At 48.5% G+C, this 24,503-nt stretch overlaps 1 protein-coding gene across 1 annotated transcript in view; it reads right to left on the bottom strand.

The window, feature by feature from the left end:
- Positions 1-8,828: 8,828 nt before the first annotated feature.
- The window catches only part of LOC138349525 (astacin-like metalloprotease toxin 2), a 50,174-nt gene continuing 34,499 nt past the window's right edge, over positions 8,829-24,503 (bottom strand). The window contains exons 6-7 of the mRNA XM_069331401.1: positions 24,134-24,228; positions 8,829-10,226 (exon numbers count right to left, since the gene is read on the bottom strand). Of these exons, the coding sequence (XP_069187502.1) occupies positions 10,074-10,226; positions 24,134-24,228 (248 nt within the window). The 3' untranslated portion in view covers positions 8,829-10,073. The remainder of the gene's footprint in view (positions 10,227-24,133; positions 24,229-24,503) is intronic.

Genomic DNA, 24,503 nt, shown 5'->3' with positions numbered 1-24,503 from the left:
ACATCATGACTAACTACCTCAGTATCAATCAGCACCAAAGACTTAAGACTGCACTCATCACTAAGGACGTTGAGAAGGCCTTTGACACTGTTTGGCATGACGGCTTAAAATTCAAACTATGCAACAACTTTAATCTTCCTCTTATCACCACCAAACTTCTTTCGAACTACTTAGACAATAGGACAATGAGAATTAAGTTCCTCCAACAACACTCTGACTACTTCAACTTACACGCCGGTGTTCCCCAAGGTTCTGTTCTTGCCCCAACACTCTACATCCTATACATAAACGACATTCTTGACCCTGTTCATCACACTTCATTAACCATATGTTATGCTGATGATGTCTCTCACCTTGTCACCAGCAACACCATTGATACACTAACAAACAGAGCACAAACAGAACTTGATGTTGTCACTGAGTGGGAGTACAAATGGCGTATAAAAACCAACTCCAGCAAATCTAAAATCACCTACTTTTTCTGTAAAAGAACTATTCGCCCAATTCCTCTCAAACTCTATTCATACACTCAAAATCCTACTTATATCTCTGTATCTCCCTCCTCCACAGTCCTGGGACTCACATTTGATCGACAACTACTCTTTCACACACACATAACACAGAAACATGCAATAGCTCTTCAAGCCATGAAGAAACTATACAGACTTAGATTTGCAAAACCTGACACAAAAATGCACCTTTACAAAGCACTTATTAGACCTCTCCTAACATACGCTCCACTAGCTCTTTCTCTATCTGCACGTACTAACAAAATAAAACTTCAAAGAATACAGAATAGAGCACTAAGATGGGTACTCAACACCCGATGGCAAGAGTTAAATACCAGTCAAAGTCTCCATGAAAGTACTAACATTCCTGCCCTAAATACCTACTGGAAAACTCTATCAGACAAACAAATCGATAGACTACTCACTCATCATGAACAACACATTGATTTTCTCCTACACACTCTCAGACTACCACGAAACAATCATGACCTCTTCTCTACCATCCATGATCCTCTTCCTAACTCTGTATTTCGTTAAACTTTAGCTCTCAACACCCAGCATCCACTATCATTACATATTCAGCTCTCAACAACCAGCACAAACAATCCGTAAAAAAGTTCAGCCCTGACGCTCTTGAGCCAATCACTGTGATGTTGTGAGTTTGTAATGTCCCGATGTTGTCACTGAAAACACCCGACTGAGTTCCTGCCTCGAAAGCCGCAACCTAACGACACGCAGCTGGGTTTAGCCCTGGCACTTTTTCTCTTACAAATCTTCTTCCTCTCACCCCCCCTTATCTTCTTCTGTCCCCACTTCCAAGCTCGCCCCTATGGGCATCTTCTCCTGTATTATTCTGATTCTGATTCTGGGCAGGTAAAAAGGTAACTTTATCATCTGCTCCGCGGTTGCTTTTCTCTCACACAAACTTGTTACAAGAAAAATGTACCTGGCTCCTCAATGTCATAATAAGAAAAAAACTACTTGACTGTAATTTCTGTTGAATAATTAAGAATTAAAATAATTATTAAAAGCCTTACTGAAAAATAAATCTTTGACATGTATTTTGTGAGCGGAATAATTCGCTGAAATAAACAGTCATGTCTATTGTGTGTTTGGGAGCCTTAAGAAGTGTGTTGAGCCTGGTGTGTTGAGCCTGGTGTGTTGAGCCTGGTGTGTTGAGCCTGGTGTGTTGTGCCTGGTGTGTTGAGCCTGGTGTGTTGAGCCTGGTGTGTTGTGCCTGGTGTGTTGTGCCTGGTGTGTTGAGCCTGGTGTGTTGAGCCTGGCGTGTTGAGCCTGGTGTGTTGAGCCTGGCGTGTTGACCCTGGCGTGTTGACCCTGGCGTGTTGACCCTGGCGTGTTGAGCCTGGCGTGTTGACCCTGGCGTGTTGACCCTGGCGTGTTGACCCTGGCGTGTTGAGCCTGGCGTGTTGAGCCTGGCGTGTTGACCCTGGCGTGTTGACCCTGGCGTGTTGACCCTGGCGTGTTGACCCTGGCGTGTTGACCCTGGTGTGTTGAGCCTGGTGTGTTGAGCCTGGTGTGTTGACCCTGGCGTGTTGACCCTGGCGTGTTGACCCTGGCGTGTTGACCCTGGCGTGTTGACCCTGGCGTGTTGACCCTGGCGTGTTGACCCTGGCGTGTTGACCCTGGCGTGTTGACCCTGGCGTGTTGACCCTGGCGTGTTGACCCTGGCGTGTTGACCCTGGCGTGTTGAGCCTGGTGTGTTGAGCCTGGTGTGTTGAGCCTGGTGTGTTGAGCCTGGTGTGTTGAGCCTGGTGTGTTGACCCTGGTGTGTTGAGCCTGGTGTGTTGTGCCTGGTGTGTTGTGCCTGGTGTGTTGAGCCTGGTGTGTTGAGCCTGGTGTGTTGAGCCTGGTGTGTTGAGCCTGGTGTGTTGACCCTGGTGTGTTGAGCCTGGTGTGTTGTGCCTGGTGTGTTGAGCCTGGTGTGTTGAGCCTGGTGTGTTGAGCCTGGTGTGTTGAGCCGGGTGTGTTGAGCCTGGTGTGTTGAGCCTGGTGTGTTGTGCCTGGTGTGTTGAGCCTGGTGTGTTGTGCCTGGTGTGTTGTGCCTGGTGTGTTGTGCCTGGTGTGTTGTGCCTGGTGTGTTGTGCCTGGTGTGTTGTGCCTGGTGTGTTGAGCCTGGTGTGTTGTGCCTGGTGTGTTGTGCCTGGTGTGTTGAGCCTGGTGTGTTGAGCCTGGTGTGTTGAGCCTGGTGTGTTGTGCCTGGTGTGTTGAGCCTGGTGTGTTGTGCCTGGTGTGTTGTGCCTGGTGTGTTGTGCCTGGTGTGTTGAGCCTGGTGTGTTGAGCCTGGTGTGTTGAGCCTGGTGTGTTGTTGACGGCTGGGTTGGAATTCTCCGGCGCGGTGACTTATTCTACAGTGGAGGTGGTAGTGTCGGACATCCTGCAAGTTGATGTGGCTTCCATCGGGCACGTCCAGATCATCTTTGCCCATCAGGCGATCGTTAAGTTTACTACAGCGGATGTGTTCGCGGCCTTTGTAGGCCGTTTTACTGGGCGATCGCTTACGTTGCCCAAGGGTGCTGGGACTGTGGTCGTTGTGGACCGCAGTGGCGCTACAACTTATGTGAGTGTCCTTGGTGCACCTTTCGAGTTCCCTGATGCCTTGCTACGCCGATATTTTGGGGAGTTTGGCCGGGTGTGGAACATTCAGATGAATGTCATTTCATCTGGCCGACTGAAGGGTGAGCCCAATAGGATCCGGACCCTCACGGTGAAATTTATGTCTGCCGTCCCATCTTCAGTGCTCCTGATGGGATATTATATCCGGAGTTTTTATGCAGGTCAGCAGCGGACCTGTTTCCGGTGTGGCTTGTTGACCATCAGGCTGCTCTGGGTTGTGGAGTGTGTTGGGTGTTGGGCCGGCGCCTGCTGCTTCCCTGGTGGAACATAGGGGGGGGGGCCTCGGGGATGTGGTGCATGGTGTTTTTCCGCTGCCACGGCCTTCCCCACCTCCAGATACTGTGTCTGCTGAAGAGGACTGTAGCAGTGCATTGCTGCGTGATGGTTTCTGAATGATGTTTAAACCTTTGCCATTGTCGAGTATGCTGCTGTCGTTACCCTATTTATATGTGCCTCAAGAGATAGATTAGGTTTTACGTCCACGCCCAGGTCTCTTTCTCACGTCGTCACAGGTAGGCAGTTCCCCTTCATTGTGTACTGTCCCTTTGGTCTCCTATCACCTAGTCCCATTTCCATAACTTTACATTTGCTCGTGTTGAACTCCAGTAGCCATTTCTCTGACCATCTCTGCAACCTGTTCAGGTCCTCTTGGAGGATCCTGCAATCCTCATCTGTCACAACTCTTCATCAACTTTGCGTCAATCGCGAACATCAGTAGGACTATACAGGCGATGAGTCACAATAACGTGGCTAATGTATGTTGACCAAACCACACACTAGAAGGTGAAGGGACGACAACGTTTCGGTCCGTCCTGGACCATTCTCAAGTCGATTGTGAGAATGGTCCAGGACGGACCGAAACGTCGTCGTCCCTTCACCTTCTAGTGTGTGGTCTGGTCAACATGTAGGACTATGTCCACTCCAGTAAACATGTCGTTAACATATATTAGAAATAGAATTGGTCCCAGCACCGATCCTTGAGGTACTCCACTCGTTACTGTTCGCCAGTCCGACTACTTGCCCCTTACCCTAACTCTTTGGCTCCTTCCTGTTAGGTAGTTCCTTATCCATGCTAGGGCCTTTCCTCCCACCCCCGCCTGCCTTTCGAGTTTGAACAGCAGTCTCATGTGCGGTACTGTATCAAAGGCTTTTTGACAGTCCAGAAATATGCTGTCTGCCCAACCTTCTCTGTCCTGTATTATCCTCGTTATTTTATCATAGAATTCCAAAAGGTTTGTTAGGCACGATTTCCCTTTCCAGAAACCATGTTGATGTTTGTTCACAAACCTAACGTTCTCCAGGTGTGCAACCAGTCATAGCCTAATTATTTTTACAAGTATTTTACAGGGGGATGCTTCTCAGTGATACAGGTCTATAGTTAAGTGCCTCCTCCCTGTCCCCTTTCTTGAATATCGGTACAACATTTGCCCAGCAACTGGGCAATTCTCCCGACATAGGTGATTCATTAAAGATCCTTGCCAGAGGCATGCTGAGGACCTGCGCCGCTTCTTTTAGTATCCACAGTGGTACTTTGTCTGGTCCAACCGCTTTAATTGCATCCAGTGTTGTCAACTGTTTCATTACCTCCTCTGCTGTCACCTCTATATCTGATAGTCTTTCATCTAGGGTAATCTCTTCTTACAATGGGAGCTGCTCAGGCTCGGTTGTGAACATTCCACGGAAACTGGCATTCAATGCCTCGCAGATTTCCTTGTAACTTTCAGTATATGCCCCCTCTGTTTTCCTTAGTCTTGTCACTTGGTCGTTCATCGACATTTTTCTTCTTATATGGCTGTGTAGTAATTTTGGTTGCTTTTTCGCTTTGATCGCAATATCGTTCTCATAGTTCCTTTCCGATGTTCGTCTTATGTTAATGTAATTGTTCCTAGCTCTGTTGCATCTGATCCTGTTGTCCTCTGTCCTTTGTCTTCTGTACTTCCTCCACTCCTACCTGCTGGCCATTTTTGCTTCCTGACACTATCTATTTAACCATGTTTTATTATATTCCCTCTTATTTTTTCCCTTTACTGTTGGTATATATCTCTCTTCGGCCTCCTGGCATCTCTATATGACTAGGTCCATCATATCTTGGACTGTTTTTCCTCTAATTTCTTCCTCCCACTGCACTTCTCCCAGAGAGTCCCTTATCCTCCTATAGTCCCCTTTCCTGTAGTCAACTCTCCTTTCTCAGGCCTCTTGTCCCATGGTCACAAGTTTGAATTCCATCATGTAGTCCAAGACTAGGACTAAATGGTCGCTGGCCCTTAGAGGTATTTCGTGTTCCAAATTCTCGATGTCTTCTACGTTCTGGGTGAGAATCAGGTCTAATAGGCTTAATGCATCTCTTCTTCTTTCCCTTGTGTCTTCCTTAACATGTTGTGTTAGGAAATTCCTGTCTGTAACATCTACTAACTTTGCTCCCCACATTTCGTCCCCTCCATGGGGATTCCTTCATTCCCAATTTATCTCTCCATGACTTAGGTCCCCATGACCAGCAGCTTCGCTCTCATTCTGAGAGTTAATATCGCTGCCTTTTGCAGTTCATCTATGCATGCCTTGTTGTTGTCATACTCCTGCCTGGGTCTTCTACCGTTTGGTGGGGGATTGTAGATTACCAAGAACACAATCTTCCTCCCATCTGCTGTCAGAGTTCCACGTATGTTGTGCTCTTGTGCTCTCATTGGTAGCCCGATTTCACAGGTCTTCAAACTTCTATTTCCGCTTTATTAGGAGTGCCACTCCCCCTCCCTGTCTCTGTCCTCTCTTTTCTCATCACCTGGTAGCCCTCTGGAAAGATTGCATCCGAGATCATGTCATTTATTTTAGTTTCCACTGTTGCAACCATGTCTGGATCATCTTCACTAACTCTTTCTTTATTCTCTTCTGCTTTATCAGATACCCCATCAGCATTGATGTGCCAAATCGTGAGATTCTTCATGGAAACTCTGGTACCAAAGTTCGCCCTTTCTCTGGGGGTCTGGGGGGATCTGTGGGTGAATGGGGGTTGGGGGGATCAGGGGGGGGGAAGTCTGGGGGGTGAATGGGGGTCTGGGGGGATCTGTGGGTGAATGGGGGTTGGGGGGATCTGGGGGTGAATGGGGTCTGGAGGGGTGCTTGGAGGGCAAATGGGGGCTGGGCATCTAGGAAGGTAGGTAGGAAGGCCTAGGGTAGGGTCTGGGTAGGTAGGTCTGGAGTAGGAAGGCCATACTGGGTCTGAAGATTAGAAAAGGTCTGAGAGGCATAGGGGAATTAAGAGGTAGCGTGAGGTCGAGAGTCAGAGGTTGAGAGGCAGGGGAGGAGAAGGATAGAGGAGGTGGGGGAAAGAGGGGCAGATGGAACATGGATAGTGAGAGTGGGAGAGAGGTTGTATTAGTCAGGGGGAACTCCGGGGTAGGTTTGGGCATTGGAACAGAAGGGGGAAAAGATGGAAATGGAGGAAGAGGTGGGGGGCCCCCCCGTCCCCCACGGGGGGTCCATGTGACCCCCTCGCAAGGGTAGGGGGGTCACATGGAAGGAGAGGGGCTGAGGAGGGGTGAGGGCTGGGCGGGTTTGGGGGTTGAGGGGATGAAGGAGTCCTTGGAACTTGGAATGTGGGATGAAGCAGATGGATTTAAATGCAATGGGGTCAGAAGGGTCAGGTTAATTGTTGGAGAGATAAGCAGGGGGAGGGAGTGCTGATTTGGAGAGGGTGTGACCTGGGAAGCAGGTATGGGCTCGTTAGCACGGGGTGGGTAACTACGCCCAAATGGGAAGTAAGTAAGTAATTATCAAACGAAGGCACCAAACCGGGACGGCTATGTAGCACCATCAAATGTGCGGGATAATCAGAGGGCGCTAATATCACCAAGGATGCCCATACGAGAACAGAAACGCATAAGGCGAACGATATTAAAAGTATCCGAGTCGTCAAGAATACTATCGAGAGACAAGCGACCGCGGGGGACGGTTGGAAAACAAGACATACGCTCGTCCCGGAAGACAGAACATTCAACAAGGATATGCACGACCGTAAGAGGGACAATGCAATTAGGACAATAAGGAGCAGGGCGGCGCTCCATCAAGTGACCACAAGTTAAGCGAGTATGGCCAATACGCAACTTCGCCAGAGCCGTTTCCCATCGCCGGTTATGGTGGCAGGAGGACGGCCACGAGGACACAACTTTTAAGAGAACGTAGTTCGTTACCAGCAACAGACGACCAACAAGCCTGCCAACGGGTAAGGATGGAGGAATGGATAACCGGGTAAAAGTCAGAATAAGGAATACCTTTATGAGAGATGGGACAAGAGCGGACAGCTTCCCTAGCGGCAGCATCCGCACGCTCATTTAAAGAGACACCAATATGGCTGGGAACCCAACAAAACTCGACCAACTTGAATTTACTGTGAAAAAGAAACAGCCAATGCTGGATCTCGACAACCACTGGATGAACTGGATTAAAGGACCCGACAGCCATGAGGGCACTACGAGAGTCAACAACAACTACAAAGGAAGGTTGACAACGAGAGAGCAGGAGACGAAGAGCATAGAGAATAGCATAAAGCTCCGCTGTGAAAATGCTAGTCTCCAGAGGTAAGCGACACATAAGTGCAATCAGGAAAAACAACAGAGTAGCCAACACAGTCCGCAGACTTAGACCCATCGGTGAAGACGGAAACGGAGTGGGAGTGAGAAGAAAAGCGCTCAAGGAAAAGGCATTTTAGAACCGTAGGAAGGGTAAAAGCCTTAGGGGATGCGGGTCAAGGACGTACAAAACTGCAGAAGGGGACTCTCCATGGGGGCAAAGAAGGAACAACACGAGGAGAAATATTAGAAATACGAACTGAAAGAGAATCCTGTAAGCGAGATAACGAGACAGAAAGAGGGAGGTGGTGAAGAGGAACAGGAACCGCAGGAGGGGTAAGAGTTAAAGCACGACAGAGGCGAGAGGAAGGATGTTGCAAGGACCACGCAAGATAGTGAAGACAGTAGCGATCACGGCGGTCCTGGAGGGATAGGAAGCCAGTGTCAACATACAAGCTGAGGACGGGAGTCAAACGAAAGGCACCAGAACTGAGGCGCAACCCAATATGGTGCAAAGCATCAAGACGGCAAAGAGTAGAAGGAGAAGCAGACGAGTAAGCAGGGCAACCATAATCGAGCTTAGACAGGACAAGAGAGGAATGTAAAGCAAGGAGAGTGCGCATATTCGCTCCCCAAGAAGTATGGGACAATACCCGAAGGAGGGTAAGGGCCTTAGGGCACTCAACACGGAGGTAAGAGATATGGGGAGACCAAGACAAACGAGTGTCAAAGAATAACCCCGAAAGCTTCGCGGAATCTTTGTACTCAATGGGACGACTATAAAGTGACAAAGAGGGACGAAGAACGACCCGTTTCCGAGTAAAAGTCAAGGCACAAGTCTTAGTAGTAGAGAACTTGAAGCCATGATCGGTGGCCCAAGACGACACGGCATCAATCGCAAGTTGAAGCCGGCGTTGAAGGAGAGGCGAATCATTACCCTGACAGCAAAGGGTAAGATCATCGACAGAGAGCAGAGAAGACGCCTGAAGGAAGAGAGGAAAGAAGACCATTGAGGGTAACCAGAAAAAGAGTAGTACTCAGAACACTACCCTGGGGCACACCTTCATATTACTGAAAAGAGGCAGAGAGCGCAGTACCAAGCCTGGCCCAAAAGGAACGACGAGAGAGGAAGCTGCGGAGAAAGAGAGGGAGACGACCTCGAAGGCCAAAAGAATGAAGCTGGGATAGAATATGATATCGCCAAGTGGTGTCGTAAGCCTTTTCCAGGTCAAAAAGGACGGCAACAACGGAGGTCTTCGCAGCAAAAGCAGTACGAATATAGACCTCAAAGTTCACCAGGACATCTGTTGTGCTGCGGCACTTGCGGAAACCAAATTGAGGAGGAGGAGAGGAGGTGATGGTGTTCCAGGAACCACATCAGACGAACGTTAACCATATGTTCGAAGAGTTTGCAGGCACAACTTGTAAGGGCAATAGGGCGAAAGTCCTTAGGGGATGTTCCCAGAGACCCTGGCTTGTGAACAGGGAGGACAACGGCATCGAGCCAGTCCTCAGGGACCGACGACGACTCCCAGATCCGATTATACAGACCCAGCCCAAATGGGAAGAGGTGTGTCGTGGAGGTCGGCTCGCCCTGTTGGCTATCTGTTCATCTTTTGTCATGTGTCTGTCAATATACACGTTGTAATAGTTTTTGCTACCTCTGAGTAAGTGTTTGTGTTGCAGTATGTAATCCACTGCCTCTTCTTTAGTGAACTGTACCAGGACAGGCCGTTTCTTGTTACAGTTATAAGCCCCAATGCGGTACAAGCCTTCATTTCATGCCCCCAATGCTAAGAACCTTATCTGCAGGGACAGATAAGGTTTGTACTATTATTACGTGCAATAGATGGCGCTATTTAAAAAAAAAAATGTTTTTACCTGCCACAGGTGTGGCATCTATATAGTAGGTATATAAAGACACGTGCATATTCGAATGGAACGTTGTGTCAGAGGTTTAATAGAGGTCACCTGTGGTAAACCAACGACCAGTAAGGTACAGCTGTTGTCGGAGGCCTCCTGCATTAGAGATATCAACAGCTGATTAAAGTATCTATTTCCAGAGTCACTATCAAGATCATCCCAGCTGGTCATGAAAGAAGTTAACGTGTCGGAACAGATGTTGATGTATTTCAACGATGCCATATGTAACAAACACTAAGTTAAAAAACTGTAAATATGCAAGACATATTGGAACACTTGTTATTAGGAAGAGTAGGAGTTAAGAAACCCAAGTTCTAATGGGTGATACAAGAGCATAACTATTAAGTACAAGCATAAATGGTCGTTTTACAGTCCAAACCGAGTGTTGGACGCCTGCATGGTTGTTTACAATCCATGACAGGTGTTTGGCAGATCTGAGAAGTCGTTAGCTGGTCCAGGTAGGTAAGGAGGACGGCGGGGGCGACAGGTGGCAGCGGTAGAAAGTATTGATCCTGAGAATGTCCAGGTGAGTGAGGTGGGTGCCCCCCATCCTCCCGGGCCCACCTTGCTTCCTCACCAAGGTAGGTTGGCTGCGATTCTGCGGGATACACACAGTCTAAGTGGTACACATATACCCTTTGAATTGTGATTATGTGCAATATTAAAGCAACGTTACATATGCGCAAAATACACACAGACACACACTTTGTCAGGTGACAAAGATTAAGCAAGAATGAGAAGGATGGGCGGACTGCATTTTTTTTTTTTTTTGGACTGTCGGAAAGCCTTTGACACAGTACCCCATAAAAGGCTGATGCATAAGCTGGAGAAACAGGCAGGAGTAACTGGTAGGGCGCTCCAGTGGTTAAGGGAGTAACTAAGCAATAGGAAGCAGAGAGTTACAGTGAGTAGTGAGACCTCAGAATGGCGTGAAGTCACCAGTGGAGTCCCACAGGGCTCTGTACTCGGACCTATCATGTTTCTGATATACGTAAATGATCTCCCAGAGGGTATAGGCTCATTCCTCTCAATGTTTGCTGACGACGCCAAAATTATGAGAAGGATTAAGCTAGAGGAGGACAGCTTGAGGCTTCAAGAAGACCTGGACAAGCTGCAGGAATGGTCGAACAAATAGCTGTTAGAGTTTAATCCAAGCAAATGTAATGTAATGAAGATAGGGGTAGGAAGCAGGAGACCAGATACAAGGTATCATTTGGGCGATGAAATACTTCAAGAGTCAGAAAGACAGAGAAAGACCTGGGGGTTGATATCACGCCAGACCTGTCCCCTGAAGCTCATATCAAGAGAAGAACATCAGCGGCATATGCCAGGTTGGCTAACATAAGAACGGCCTTTAGAAACTTGTGTAAGGAATCTTTCAGAACATTATATACCACATATGTCAGACCAATCCTGGAGTATGCGACTCCAGCATGGAGTCCATATCTAGTCAAGGATAAGACTAAACTGGAAAAGGTTCAAAGGTTTGCCACCAGACTAGTACCCGAGCTGAGAGGTATGAGCTACGAGGAGAGACTACGGGAATTAAACCTCACTTCGTTGGAAGACAAGAGTTAGGGGGGACATGATCACCACATTCAAGATTCTCAAGGGAATCGACAGGGTTGATAAAGACAGGCTATTTAACACAAGGGGCACACGCACAAGGGGACACAGGTGGGAACTGAGTGCCAAAATGAGCCACAGAGATATTAGAACTTTTTTAGTGTCAGAGTGGTTGACAAATGGAATGCATTAGGAAGTGATGTGGTGGAGGCTGACTCCATACACAGTTTCAAGTGTAGATATGATAGAGCCCAGTAGGCTCGGGAACCTGTACACCTGTTGATTGACGGTTGAGAGGCGGGACCAAAGAGCCAGAGCTCAACCCCCGCAAGCACAACTAGGTGAATACAACTAGGTGAGTACACGGGGAAAGGGGGCCTCGCGGGCAGAGTGGACAGCACTCTGGGGTTGTAGTCTTAAAGGGCCCGGGTTCGATCCCTGGCAAATGGGCAATTTCTTTCTCCCTGATGCTCCTCTTCATCTAGCAATAAATAGGTGCCTGGTAGTTGGGCCGCTGTTATGGGCCACTTCCTGGTGATGTGTGCGTGTGTTGGCGGGGGGGGGGGGGGGGGGGGTAGAGAGAAATGTATGTAGTTGACAGAAGAAAAATAAATTGGTTAGAAAGGTGGTTTCCAAGAGCTAATATCTAGATTCTGCAGTTACAAATAGTAAATACATTGCCAATAAATCAACTGCTGTAACCAAGACTATACTAAATAAATAAACAAAAATATAAAAAAATAAAACAAACTAACGAGGATATAGATTCAAGCCAAGGAAACAAATGTGCCGAACAGATATCAGAAAATTTTATTTTATATAGTGGTAGTTTTTTTTATATTTTTTTATATTTATATATTTACATGCAGAGCATGCTGATAAATACAATAAAACAATACAAAAGAAGGAAAACAAAATAAGTAGAACACATCACGACCGGCCTGAAGGGCCGACAACACACACCAAGTACCGCCACACCGCAGGACAACACACACCAAGTACCGCCACACCGCAGGACAACACACACCAAGTACCACCACACCGCAGGACAACACACACCAAGTACCGCCACACCGCAGGACAACACACACCAAGTACCGCCACACCGCAGGACAACACACACCAAGTACCACCACATCGCAGGACAACACACACCAAGTACCACCACACCGCAGGACAACACACACCAAGTACCACCACACCGCAGGACAACACACACCAAGTACCACCACACCGCAGGACAACACACACCAAGTACCACCACACCGCAGGACAACACACACCAAGTACCGCCACACCGCAGGACAACACACACCAAGTACCACCACACCGCAGGACAACACACACCAAGTACCACCACACCGCAGGACAACACACACCAAGTACCGCCACACCGCAGGACAACACACACCAAGTACCACCACACCGCAGGACAACACACACCAAGTACCACCACACCGCAGGACAACACACACCAAGTACCGCCACACCGCAGGACAACACACACCAAGTACCACCACACCGCAGGACAACACACACCAAGTACCACCACACCGCAGGACAACACACACCAAGTACCGCCACACCGCAGGACAACACACACCAAGTACCGCCACACCGCAGGACAACACCAAGTACCGCCACACCGCAGGACAACACACACCAAGTACCGCCACACCGCAGGACAACACACACCAAGTACCACCACACCGCAGGACAACACACACCAAGTACCGCCACACCGCAGGACAACACACACCAAGTACCGCCACACCGCAGGACAACACACACCAAGTACCGCCACACCGCAGGACAACACACACCAAGTACCGCCACACCGCAGGACAACACACACCAAGTACCACCACACCGCAGGACAACACACACCAAGTACCGCCACACCGCAGGACAACACACACCAAGTACCGCCACACCGCAGGACAACACACACCAAGTACCGCCACACCGCAGGACAACACACACCAAGTACCGCCACACCGCAGGACAACACCAAGTACCGCCACACCGCAGGACAACACACACCAAGTACCGCCACACCGCAGGACAACACACACCAAGTACCGCCACACCGCAGGACAACACACACCAAGTACCGCCACACCGCAGGACAACACACACCAAGTACCACCACACCGCAGGACAACACACACCAAGTACCACCACACCGCAGGACAACACACACCAAGTACCGCCACACCGCAGGACAACACACACCAAGTACCACCACACCGCAGGACAACACACACCAAGTACCACCACACCGCAGGACAACACACACCAAGTACCGCCACACCGCAGGACAACACACACCCAGTACCGCCACACCGCAGGACAACACACACCAAGTACCACCACACCGCAGGACAACACACACCAAGTACCACCACACCGCAGGACAACACACACCAAGTACCGCCACACCGCAGGACAACACACACCAAGTACCACCACACCGCAGGACAACACACACCAAGTACCGCCACACCGCAGGACAACACACACCAAGTACCACCACACCGCAAGACAACACACACCAAGTACCGCCACACCGCAGGACAACACACACCAAGTACCACCACACCGCAAGACAACACACACCAAGTACCGCCACACCGCAGGACAACACACACCAAGTACCACCACACCGCAAGACAACATAATAAACAAGGCAAATTACATAACAGAATTAAACAAATACACACGCAAATGGAATACATAAAAAATACATAAAAGAAACACAGGACACAAATAGAAAATAACAATACAGCCACAGGCAATAAAACATCCCGAAGGGCACACAGCAAAATACAAACAAGTGCACAAATAACACATGCACATGTAAAAACCGGATCAGGCCCATTACAGGAGCCATGAGGAACACCCACACGCGCGGCGCGCGCGCACACACACACGCGCGCACACACACACACACACACACACGCAGGAGTCGGTAGGAGACACACGCGATTAGTGAGGTCCGCGGAAATTCGTCATTTTCTCGGGACATTGAAGGAGTATAGAGGCTAGATCATAGTATTTGGCCTCTCGCAGTGTGTAGCTAGCAGGATGCAACATAGCATAGTCATATCGCTAGTGATAGTGCGAAGATTTGGCGAAGAAACCAAAAGTGGAGCTAGGGCATCACCGGTGCATGTAAGTGTGTGACCTGACCGGGTGGGACGACCCGCCGTGGAGCTACCTGATTGTGCTGTTGAGTGGTGACTGTGATCAGTGGTACAGTGAATTAGTGAACTGTCACATAACGATACAGTGACTGACTCCAGAGTTTTGTGTTGAAAGAGAAGAACGACCTCATCAATCTACCAGCACTTAGTGAATCACTTAGTGGGAGACAACGACGGATAACCATCTCATCATACATCGCTCATCTGGTTGTGTGAGCGGGAGGCAGACTGGTATGTACCCCTCTCTGGTCAATTAATCAGGTGTACAGATTGAGGTAAAAGATTATCAAAGTCTCGTCCAGGATATCATATATATTTAAAAATCTCAGAGTGGCTCATTTAGGCAGAGGTAACGCATAAGGGATATCTTGACACATACACGCACACAAGTGTGCACACGCTAAAACAGACACACACACACACGGGCACACACACACACACACACACAATTGTCCAGTCAGGGGAAAAGGCATTAACACTTGGGATAGGACCTTACTATCCCCCCCCCCATCGGACCTGACCTGACTTAGTCGCCATCTCCGCCCTCCCCCCACCCCCAGTCCCCCGCATCGCCCATACACACACTCTTCCCCTCCCCACTCTCCCTCTCTCCTACTCCCTCTCTCCCTCTCCCACTATCTCTCTCCTGCTCTCTCTCTCCTGCTCTCTCTCTCTCTCTCTCTCTCTCTCTCTCTCTCTCTCTCTCTCTCTCTCTCTCTCTCTCTCTCTCTCTCTCTCTCTCTCTCTCTCTCTCTCTCTCTCTCTCTCTCCCTCCCTCCCTCCCCCTCTCCCTCCCTCTCCTTCCTTCCCCCTCCCTCTCTTTCCTTCCCCCTCCCTCCCCTCTCCCTCCCTCTCTTTCCTTCCCCCTCCCTCTCTGCCCACACACACACACACACACACACACACCTCCCCCCCCTCTCTCCCTCACCCGCTCTCTCCCTCACCCGCTCTCTCCCTCACCCACTCTCTCCCTCACCCACTTTCTCCCTCTCCTCTCTCTCCCTCCCGCCTCTCTCTCCATCTCCTCCCCCCCCCCCTCCCCTTCTACTTTCTTCTCACTTCAGTGGAAGGGTCGGATCCCCCCCCACCCACCCATTTATCTCTCCCTTTATCACTCCCTTTCTCTCTCTCTCTTTCTCTCTCTCTTCCTCTCTCTCTCTCTCTCCCTCCCCCATCCCAACAGGGTCAAGCATGGCAGCCAGAGGTCCCAGGGGAACAGGAAAGAGCCAAGGTGACGAGATGAAGGAAATGTTCGCCCAGTTTCTGGAGGACATCAAGAGTGAGATGCAAGAAATGATGCAGGAAATGAAGAACGAAATAAGCAACCTGAAAAGAGAGCTGACAGCAGCAAAGGAGGAGATTAGAGCCCTCAAAGAAAATGGTATCGAGGCTGAGAATCAGAAAACCACCCAGGGAGAAGGTGGTAATAGTTTTCTGGATGAGAATGCCACAATAAAAGCAACATTTGCGGAAATACTAAAAAAAATAACTCTGAAGTAATGACTGCAGTGATGGAGGTGGCCATGAAAGCAGCCACCTCGCAGGAGGCGGCACTCTCCACTAGCCAACTGCTGGAAAGGAACAGATCAGTGGTTGCTGTGGGTATTAAGGAACAGGAAGGATCTAATACGACAGAGTGGAGTGACAAGGACAAAGCAGCAGTGAATGAAGTACTAAAGGCACTAGACATGGAAGGGGCTGAGCATAGCATTGAGAAGGTTTTCAGGTTAGGCCGGTACAACAAAGACCGAGACCGAATGATAAAGATAGTGTTTGCAAACGAGAACACAAAGGAGAAGATCCTATCAAGGAAGAGCTCCCTGAAAAACGTGGGAAAATTAAAAAATGTATTCCTCCAAAGAGACATGACAAGGGAGGAGAGAGCCGTGGCGGCAGAAGCAAGGAAGAGGCGCAGGGCGAGAGGGGAAAACCAGGAAGTCACAGCTCCCAACCCAACACCCCCAGAGGCGAGGGGGGAACCCACAACCAGCTACCCAGTAACGCCAGAAGGGAGGACAACCCCGCCTCCCTCCTCTGCATAGAAAACCCCCCTACCCCAAACCCTCCCTGCCCCCACTCAAATGTTCAGCAAAATCTCCCTCCCCCCACACCCAATCCCCACCCTTCTACCCCTCCCCTCCTCCCGAGTCCTCCCTCCCCCCCTTTCCTTCCCGTCCTCCCTCCCCTTTCACCCCATACCCTCCCTGTCCCTCCCCCTTCACTGGATCCCCCGCACCTCATCCCAGTATCCTCTGAGACCCTGTTATCCACCTCACAGGTCCTCACACCCATGGAACAGCCTCCCCCACCAGCAGAACACTCACCTAGGAGGCGATTTGAGAAGGGACAGAAGAAAGTGAGCCTCAAAGCGATGTACACAAACATAGATGGAATTACAAATAAAGCAAATGAGCTTGGAGAACTGGTACTAGAGGAAAACCCAGACATAATAGCCCTCACAGAAACAAAGATCACGAAAACGATACCAAATGCAGTGTTCCCACAGGACTATTATGTTATGAGGAAAGAGAGGGAAGGAAGAGGTGGGGGTGGTGTAGCTCTGCTGGTAAGACAAGGCTGGGATTTTGAGGAGATGGATATTCAGGGCTGTGAAGGTTTTAGTGACTACATAGCAGGTACTGTAACAAATGGAGGGAAAAAAATTATAGTCGCAGTCATATATAATCCACCACCAAATGACAGAAGACCTAGACAGGAATATGATAGAAACAACATGGCCACCATTAACATAATAGAAAGAGCAGCTTCTGTTGCTAGCAGGAATGGATCTGGACTACTAATTATGGGAGACTTCAACCATGGGAAGATAGATTGGAAGAACAGAGACCCGCATGGAGGACCAGAAACATGGAGAGCTAAGCTGCTGGACGTGGCAACAAGAAACTTTCTAAGCCAGCACACCAAAGAACCAACAAGAATGAGAGGAGAAGATGAACCAGCAATGCTTGATTTGATATTTACCCTAAATGAATGGGATATAAGGGAAGTTAAGATGGAAGCGCCCTTGGGAATGAGTGACCACAGTGTATTGAACTTTGAGTACCTGGTAGAGCTAGGACTTATCTCCCCCCAAAAAGAACTAGGAATCAAAAGGCTGGCATACCGAAAGGGGAATTATGAACAGATGAGAAGTTTGCTAAGTGAAATACCTTGGGACACAGACCTCAGAGACAAGTCTGTACAGGGTATGATGGACTATGTTACCCAAAAGTGTCAGGAGGCAGTAAACAGGTTCATCCCGGCCCAAAGGGAAAAATCCGAGAAGCAACAGAAGAATCCATGGTATAATAGGGCATGTATGGAAGCGAAGAAACTGAACAAAAAGGCGTGGAGGAACTTCCGGAATAACAGAACACCAGAAAGCAGAGAGAGATACCAGAGAACCAGGAATGAGTACGTCAGGGTGAGAAGAGAAGCAGAGAAAAATTTTGAAAATGATATAGCAAACAAAGCCAAGACCGAACCAAAGCTACTCCACAGTCACATCAGAAGGAAAACAACAGTGAAAGAACAGGTATTGAAACTTAGAACAGGTGAGGACAGGTATACAGAGAATGACAGAGAGGTGTGTGAGGAACTCAACAAGAGGTTCCAGGAGGTCTTCACAATAGAACAGGGTGAGGTCACTGTGCTAGGAGAAAGGGAGGTAAACCAGGCGGCCTTGGAGGAGTTCGAAATTACGAGAGAGGAGGTCAAGAGACACCTGCTGGATCTGGATGTTAGAAAGGCTGTTGGTCCAGATGGGATCTCACCATGGGTACTGAAAGAGTGTGCAGAGGCACTTTGCCTGCCACTCTCCATAGTGTATAGTAAGTCACTAGAGACGGGAGACCTACCAGAAATATGGAAGACGGCGAATGTGGTCCCAATATACAAAAAGGGCGACAGACAAGAGGCACTGAACTACAGGCCAGTGTCCTTGACTTGTATACCATGCAAGGTGATGGAGAAGATCGTGAGAAAAAACCTGGTAACACATCTGGAGAGAAGGGACTTCGTGACAAATCGCCAACATGGATTCAGGGAGGGTAAATCTTGCCTTACAGGCTTGATAGAATTCTACGATCAGGTGACACAGATTAAGCAAGAAAGAGAGGGCTGGGCGGACTGCATTTTCTTGGATTGTCGGAAAGCCTTTGACACAGTACCGCATAAGAGGCTGGTACATAAGCTGGAGAGACAGGCAGGTGTAGCTGGTAAGGTGCTCCAGTGGATAAGGGAGTATCTAAGCAATAGGAAGCAGAGAGTTACGGTGAGGGGTGAGACCTCCGATTGGCGTGAAGTCACCAGTGGAGTCCCACAGGGCTCTGTACTCGGTCCTATCTTGTTTCTGATATATGTAAATGATCTCCCGGAGGGTATCGATTCATTTCTCTCAATGTTTACGGACGATGCTAAAATTATGAGAAGGATTAAAACAGAAGAGGACTGTTTGAGGCTTCAAGAAGACCTAGACAAGCTGAAGGAATGGTCGAACAAATGGTTGTTAGAGTTTAACCCAACCAAATGTAATGTAATGAAGATAGGTGTAGGGAGCAGGAGGCCAGATACAAGGTATCATCTGGGAGAGGAAATTCTTCAGGAGTCAGAGAAGGAAAAAGACTTGGGGGTTGATATCACGCCAGACCTGTCTCCTGCAGCACATATCAAGCGGATAACATCAGCGGCATATGCCAGGCTGGCCAACATACGAACGGCATTCAGAAACTTGTGTAAAGAATCATTCAGAACTTTGTATACCACATATGTCAGGCCAATCCTGGAGTATGCAGCCCCAGCATGGAGTCCATATCTAGTCAAGGATAAGACTAAACTGGAAAAGGTTCAAAGGTTTGCCACCAGACTAGTACCCGAGCTGAGAGGTATGAGCTACGAGGAGAGACTACGGGAATTAAACCTCACTTCGCTGGAAGACAGAAGAGTTAGGGGGGACATGATCACCACATTCAAGATTCTGAAGGGGATTGATAGGGTAGATAAAGACAGTCTATTTAACACAAGGGGCACACGTACTAGGGGACACAGGTGGAAACTGAGTGCCCAAATGAGCCACAGAGATATTAGAAAGAACTTTTTTAGTGTCAGAGTGGTTGACAAATGGAATGCATTAGGAAGTGATGTGGTGGAGGCTGACTCCATACACAGTTTCAAGTGTAGATATGACAGAGCCCGATAGGCTCAGGAATCTGTACACCTGTTGATTGACGGTTGAGAGGCGGGACCAAAGAGCCAGAGCTCAACCCCCGCAAACACAACTAGGTGAGTACAACTAGGTGAGTACACACACACACACACACACACGCGTGCACAATGACACCCCCCGTGCACACTCAGGCACCCGGAAAACGAGCCACACACACCCAAACAGACAGACAAAACATAAACCAACCACACGGATTACTCATACTTATCCGGAAATGCATGTGCCGGTAATCGCAAACAATACACCTTCCAAAGCAACTAGGAGTGCTCCGAAACCTGACCACCGGGAGGCACATGCGGCCGAGGCATGGAATCCGGCACACCATCCATAAAAAACCGTGCCCGCGGAACCCAAATGTAAGTAGGGCTCCACAGAACAGGTAGCACGCTATCTATAATATCAAACCTCACCGTGGTAGATGCGACACACTTTCCCGGAGGCCAAGACGAAAGGACTGGGCCTCCTTCTAGGGGGGCCGGGCACAGGACGACGCACTCTGAGGCACACCAGGAGGTGCACAGGGCTGCACATCAGGGGGCGCACAGGGGCTGCACACCAGCGTGCACACTAAGCCCTACCTCGGGCGCCGCATAGTCCTCCTCGCTAACCACGGGATGACGCACCTGCTGGGGACCCCCACGGCGGAGATCCTTCTTTACCACCATGACGATGCCACGGCCAGCACCAGCACCAGTAGCAGGAGGATCAACCACCCCCTACTGCGGAAAATCCTCAGCAGGAGAAAGAACAGAATTGAAACGTGAGCCACAGTCATCTGCCGCCGGAGGCACATGGACCTCTCCCACCACCGTTGCAGGAGAGAGCGACGCATCCGGAATCTCCCCGTCGACATCGGAAGACGCACAGTCGCTGAAATCCCACACATCCGTCCAGGCATAAGAGGAACAACGAGAACGCTTAGGCACCGGCTGCACACCATCAGAGCCAAAGGCAGAGCCAGAAACACGGGCAACACGGGCTGGGCGCACAGACGCAGAATGGCAGCAGCTTCAACTGCAGGGGGAACCGGGCCACACACAGCAGGAGGCCCCGCAGCAACCCCAGCATCTATCACAGCTGTGACAAGGCGAGGGCGCAGGGCCAGGCGCAGCAGCAGGAGATGAAGACGACGACGTCGATGGAGCACAGAGACCACCCGGAAGACCCACGAGAGCAGAAGGGACAGCGACCGGAGCAAGAGGGCCACCTGACGGCACCGCAACTCCCGGAGGAAGGGCTGCAACATCAGGAGGCACGCCGGGCGATACAGGGGGAGCCGCATCAGCACACGGGACATCCACATCCTCCCTTACGGAATCCTCCTCCACAGGGAGCGGCGGGAAATCCTCCTCATGGAAGACGTTCAGGAGCGTGACAGCAGGCGCAAAGCACCCAGCAGCCTGATGGCCCAAGAGACCTCAACGATAACATGTCGAGGCTGGCGGGCGTAATACACCCGAACGTAATAACCCAGGAGCTTCACCGAGGATGAAATGTCCGACCGCAGCCGCATTCCCAGGGTGCGAATGTTAGTCCGCATACCCTTGAGCATTCCCGAGGAGAGCACGTACAACTACACACTGACAACAGCTCCAAACTGGCCGAAATAACACCGCAGCAGTCCCTCCGAAAACTCCAAAGGCGCCCCATGAATGCTAACATACATGATGGCACCACTCCAATCCGAGATAGTCAAAGTCACAGGGGTAAGGTCCGTCTCTCGTGACGACGTAAAAACGTCCGGTACGCCGCCTCCGCTATAAACTTGACAATTGCCCTGCACGCAGTCACCAATTCAATGCCACAAACGTTTATCACAGATACCCGAAGCATTTTACACAGCACGAGCGCCACCTCAGGATACCCAGCTCGTCCAAAAAAACTCTAGGCCCACAGATTGAGACCGCACAATGTTAAAAAGAAGAGAGATGCAACTCTTCACACTACCACCAAGGCTGACAAACTCAACGCGGTGGTCATCATGAATAAGGATGACTATGTCAAAAAATGGAGATTTTTTTTGGAGGACAGACAGACGTACTTATATGTAAATAGAAATCATGTGGAAAATGTTGTTGCATTTTAACAAAACCTGTGGACGCTGTACCGATGGAGCACCAGCTGTGCTAGGGACAAATTCTGGATTTCAAGTTAATGAAACTCCAAAAATGTTGGAGATTCCAAGTTAACGAGCTCCAAAAATTAAAAGGCATTCAATATATGATCTATCGTCAAGCACTTGCCTTCCAAAAATACTGGAGAAGATTTTGAATTAAAGAATTCACATCATGAATATTGTCAAAGGAGGAGCTCTCAAATCACGACTTTTCAAGCAATTGTGTACTGACGTGGATGTTGGCCGTCAATGGCTTCTTATCAACACGATCTTCAATGGTTTTTAAAAGGAAATGTAACTGGGCTTGGAGACGATCTCAAATTATTTTTTTTATAGTTCAGGGTAAAATGTATTTTTTTGCCTGGTAGGATAAGGAATGGATCATGCGCCTTGCTTATTTGACTGATATTTTTGAGCAGCTCAATTAGACACTTTTCAGACACAAGGAATACAACTATCATAAAATTAAATATTTATCTGAAAGCTTTCATGAGCAAGCTGGAAGACTGACAAAAAAATTTAAGATAAAAAAATGTTGCAACGTTTGAGAAACCGTCATCAGTTCTTGTTGCTGTGGTGATGTAGCCCGTCCTCCTAAGGTTTCCCAACGTCAAGAAACTGTCGTACTGAAGTGCCCTAATCCTAACCTACCAACGGACATAAAACAGAAAACGGGACAGTATGTCAATTTCGCGAGCCACTACCATTTTCTAGGACGACAGTTTTTGGCACTAAGTATACGTCAAAATGCGACGTGCTATGAAGAGGACGGGTTGAGGGATAACAAAGTGCTTCCAGAATTGACAATGAATTAAATTTTGCAGTATTTGACAACACTAGAAAATTAATTTAATATATATTTTTTCTGAACTCATTGATGAGGAGTTGGATTTAGTGTGAAATCCACTCAAAATATCAGAAAAAGTTCTCGATTGTGAAAATTAATTTCTGCATGTATGTATGTTAATCAGGAGAGCGACTATATAGCGCTCTGAAGGCGTCAGGATAAGGAATGGGATGGGACGGGGAAAAGGAATGGTGACCATCCACTTGGACGGTCGGGTAATGAACGCCGACCTGCACGAAGCGAGACCGTCGCTCTACCGTCCAGCCCAAGTGGTTGGATGGTGGACCTGGACGACTACACCACCACCAGTGTAGTCGGATTGAATATTTCAGCTGAAGATTAATTCGGGAGCAAAAGATGTGCTCGATGTGCAGGCGATGAATCACAATAACGTGGCTAAAGTATGTTGACCAGACCACACACTAGAAGGTGAAGGGACGACGACTTTTCGGTCCGTCCTGGACCATTCTCAAGTCGATTGTGAGGAAGTAGAGACAGGCAATAAATAAGCAAGAGAGAGCTGAGGAGCAAAGTAAGGTGTAGTAGAGGGGATAGTAATAATACTAAGAGCTGCAGAAGGCCTATTGGCCCATACGAGGCAGCTCCTATTATAACCACCGAATGGGAAGGAGATAGGAATAAGAAGAGGATAGCAAGGGAGCGTAGGAGAAGACAATGAACAGAAAAAAGGAGAAGAAAGAAAAGGAAAGAGAAAGAAAGATAAATGGAAGGGGTAAGCTTATGTTTGGTCACGTTTGTTAGAAAGATTAGAGCATTTGAGTATATACTGTGAAAGGGAAGAGTCCACAGCAACAAAGCCAGGACATCGATGTGCTCGATGAGAAATCAGTCACAACATTTGGTCATTGATGAGCGAGTCCTGACCAAGAGCGCCAACTTCGATTTCATTTGTGTCGGCATATCTTTGCCAGTCAGGCTTTCAACTTTGTTGCAAGTGTTGCAAGGAAGCAACGAAGTTGATTGGAAGATGAAAATTATCTGCGTTGTGCCCTCTTCCGAGTAGCCAAGAACGGTGAAGATAATCACATATTTCTCATTGACTGTAAACTTCACATGAATAAACTGAATTACGACACCCTGGCATTTTATTTAACTTTGTTTATTGAATTACTTATGACTTTAATAAAATAGTTTTTAAAGTTTTAAAATCCATCAACTTTTTTGGTTTCGATTAAATTTGTAAAACTATTATAAAACATTTAAGTATATGTACATAGAGAAAAATATACAAGATTTTCAATATTACAGCCAAATAATTTGGAAAAGCAACTTTTGAGTCGACGATTTTGAAAACGGGAAAATGACATTCTGACAGGGTGAAAAAGCTGCATGGGTTAAGGAAGGTTGATAAACATTCTCATCACCGGAAGGTCAGTCTGGATCATTAATGGAGAGTTCTCTAAGAACTCTACATCATCCTTCACTAACAAGATCACCACTTCATTACCACTATTCATTGTATCGCCACCACCCACCACAACCACCACCATCACTAACAACACCACTATAAACTAGGTATACTTACCACAGCATAAGCGTAGTCTCCATAGTGCATGTGTGCACTATGGTGCACTTCCAGAGTCGAATATTTCCGGCTGATCACGAAATTACGTTTTGTACCTGAGAAGAAAATACGGATTTAAATATCAATGTCATTTCGTGTGTGTGTGTGTGTGTGTGTGTGTGTGTGTGTGTGTGTGTGTGTGTGTGTGGTGTGTGTGTGTACTTACCTAATTACCTAATTTACCTAATTGTGCTTGCGGGGGTTGAGCTCCGACTCTTTGGTCCCGCCTCTCAACAGGTGTACAGGTTCCTGAGCCTATTGGGCTCTATCATATCTACACTTGAAGCTGTGTATGGAGTCAGCCTCCACCACATCACTTCCTAATGCATTC

The sequence above is a fragment of the Procambarus clarkii genome, chromosome 25 (genome assembly GCF_040958095.1).
Source record: "Procambarus clarkii isolate CNS0578487 chromosome 25, FALCON_Pclarkii_2.0, whole genome shotgun sequence".
NCBI classification, from domain to species: Eukaryota; Metazoa; Arthropoda; class Malacostraca; order Decapoda; family Cambaridae; genus Procambarus; species Procambarus clarkii.
The sequence above is the reverse complement of the archived record's forward strand: the minus strand, read 5'-3'. Positions and strand labels throughout refer to the sequence as shown.